A 2,079-nucleotide genomic window follows, 5' to 3' on the forward strand; every position below is an offset into this window, starting at 1 on the left:
AAAATTCAAAAATTATCCGGATGTGGTGGCGGGCGCCTGTAATCCCAGCTACTCAGGAGGCTGAGGCAGGAGAATTGCTTGAAGCTGGGAGGCAGAGGTTGTGGTGAGCTGAGATCACACCACTGCACTCTAGCCAGGGCGGCAGGGCAAAACTCTGTCTCAAAATGAATAAATAAATAAAATACATAAATAAGTTCAGGAGATGACCCCCGGGTGAGGATGGAAGGTCCTGTCCTATGCTCCCACCAGATGGGACTGATCTGGAAATGGCAGGAGAGGTGAGGGCGCCTTACCACCAGTAGGGCGAACAGGATGACTCCACAGCTCCACATGTCTGCCCGGCGGCCATCATACTTCTCCCCCTGGAAGGGAGGGCCAGGTGTGACTTCATCGCTCCTCACTGCTGCCTCCACCCTCTCCCCTCTCCCCGCCCCTCACTCACCTTAATCACCTCTGGACACGCATAATGGGGGGACCTGAGGGAGAGAGCTGATGTGAGCCTCCAGCCAGCTTCTAAACCCCTGCCCAGGGCCTCGGGAGCCCGGCCCCCACTCACCCGCAGCTGGTCTCCAGGAGGCTGTCCCCCACCTGCAGGGATGCCATGCCGAAGTCTGCAATGCGGATGTTGTTTTTCTCATCCAAAAGCAGGTTCTCGGGCTTTAGGTCTCTGTGGCTGAGACAGCCAGGTGGGGCTCAGGCCTCTTCTTCCTCCCAGGAGGCCCAGGCCCCACTCACCGGCTCTCACAATGGAACGCTCCTGCAGACTTTTTGGTTTTTTAGGGGATGAGAGACCATTTATTATCCTTCATTTATTTTGGTCTTAAAAAGTTTTTTTAATTGTATTTATTTATGTATTTATTTATTTTTCGAGATGGAGTCTCACTCTGTTGCCCAGACTGGAGTGCACTGGCACGATTTCGGCTCACTGCAACCTCCATCTCCTCGGTCCAAATGATTCTCCTGCCTCAGCCTCCTGAGTAGCTGGGACTACACGCCACACCACCACGCCCGGCTGATTTTTCTATTTTTAGTAGAGACAGGGTTTAATTATGTTGGCCAGGCTGGTCTCGAACGCCTGACCTCGTCATCCACCCGCCTTGGCCTCTCAAAGTGCTGGGATTACAGGTGTGAGTCATAACGCCTGGCCTTATTTATTTATTTATTTATTTATTGAGATGGAGTCTCATTCTATCACCCAGGCTGGAGTGCAGTGGCATGATCTCAGCTCACTGGAACCTCCGCATCCTGGGTTCAAGTGATTCTCCTGTCTCAGCCTCCCTGTAGCTGGGATTGCAGGCGTGTGCCACCACACCCAGCTAATTTTTGTATTTTTTGTTTGTTTGTTTTTGAGACGAAGTCTCGCTCTGTTGCCTAGGCTGGAGTGCAATGGCGCAATCTCGGCTCACCACAAGCTCCGCCTCCCGGGTTCAAGAAGTGCTGGGGTTACAGGCATGAGCCACTGCACCAGGCCTAAGTTTTGTATTTTTAGTAGAGACAGAGTTTCACCATGTTGGCCAGGCTGGTCTTGAACTCCTGACCTCAGGTGATCCACCTGTCTTGGCCTCCAGAGTGCTGGAATTACAGGTATGAGCCACCGCACACGGCCTATTTTATTTTTTATTTTTAGAGACGGGCATCGCTTCTCGGCCGTTTGGTTAAGATCAAGTGTAGTTTGAGAGATGGGGTCCCTTTCTGTTGCCTGCCTGGAGTGCAGTAGCACGATCACAGCTCACTGCAGCCTTGACCTCCCCAGCTCAAGTGATCCTCTGGCCTCAGCCTCTTGAGTAGCTGGAACCACAGGCATGCATCACCGTGGCTGGCTTTGGAAACTTTTTTTTTTTCTTTTTTTTTTGAGACAGAGTCTCACTTTGTCCACCAGGCTGGAGTACAGTGGCACGATCTCCGCTCACTGCAACTTCCGTCTCCCGAGCTCAAACCGTTCTCCTGCCTCAGCCCCCCGAGTAGCTGGGATTACAGGTGCCCGCCATCACGCCTGGCTAATTTTTGTATTTTTAGTAGAGATGGGGTTTCACCATGTTGGCCAGGCTGGTCTTGAACTCTTGACCTCAGGTCATCCAC

At 52.2% G+C, this 2,079-nt stretch overlaps 1 protein-coding gene across 1 annotated transcript in view; it reads right to left on the minus strand.

The window, feature by feature from the left end:
• The window catches only part of BRSK1 (BR serine/threonine kinase 1), a 31,305-nt gene that overhangs the window by 19,812 nt on the left and 9,414 nt on the right, over positions 1-2,079 (minus strand). The window contains exons 5-7 of the mRNA XM_011932473.1: positions 557-673; positions 443-476; positions 294-362 (exon numbers count right to left, since the gene is read on the minus strand). Coding sequence (XP_011787863.1) covers positions 294-362; positions 443-476; positions 557-673 — 220 coding nt within the window. The remainder of the gene's footprint in view (positions 1-293; positions 363-442; positions 477-556; positions 674-2,079) is intronic.

Source organism: Colobus angolensis, unplaced genomic scaffold, assembly GCF_000951035.1.
Source record: "Colobus angolensis palliatus isolate OR3802 unplaced genomic scaffold, Cang.pa_1.0 Scaffold96, whole genome shotgun sequence".
NCBI lineage: Eukaryota > Metazoa > Chordata > Mammalia > Primates > Cercopithecidae > Colobus > Colobus angolensis.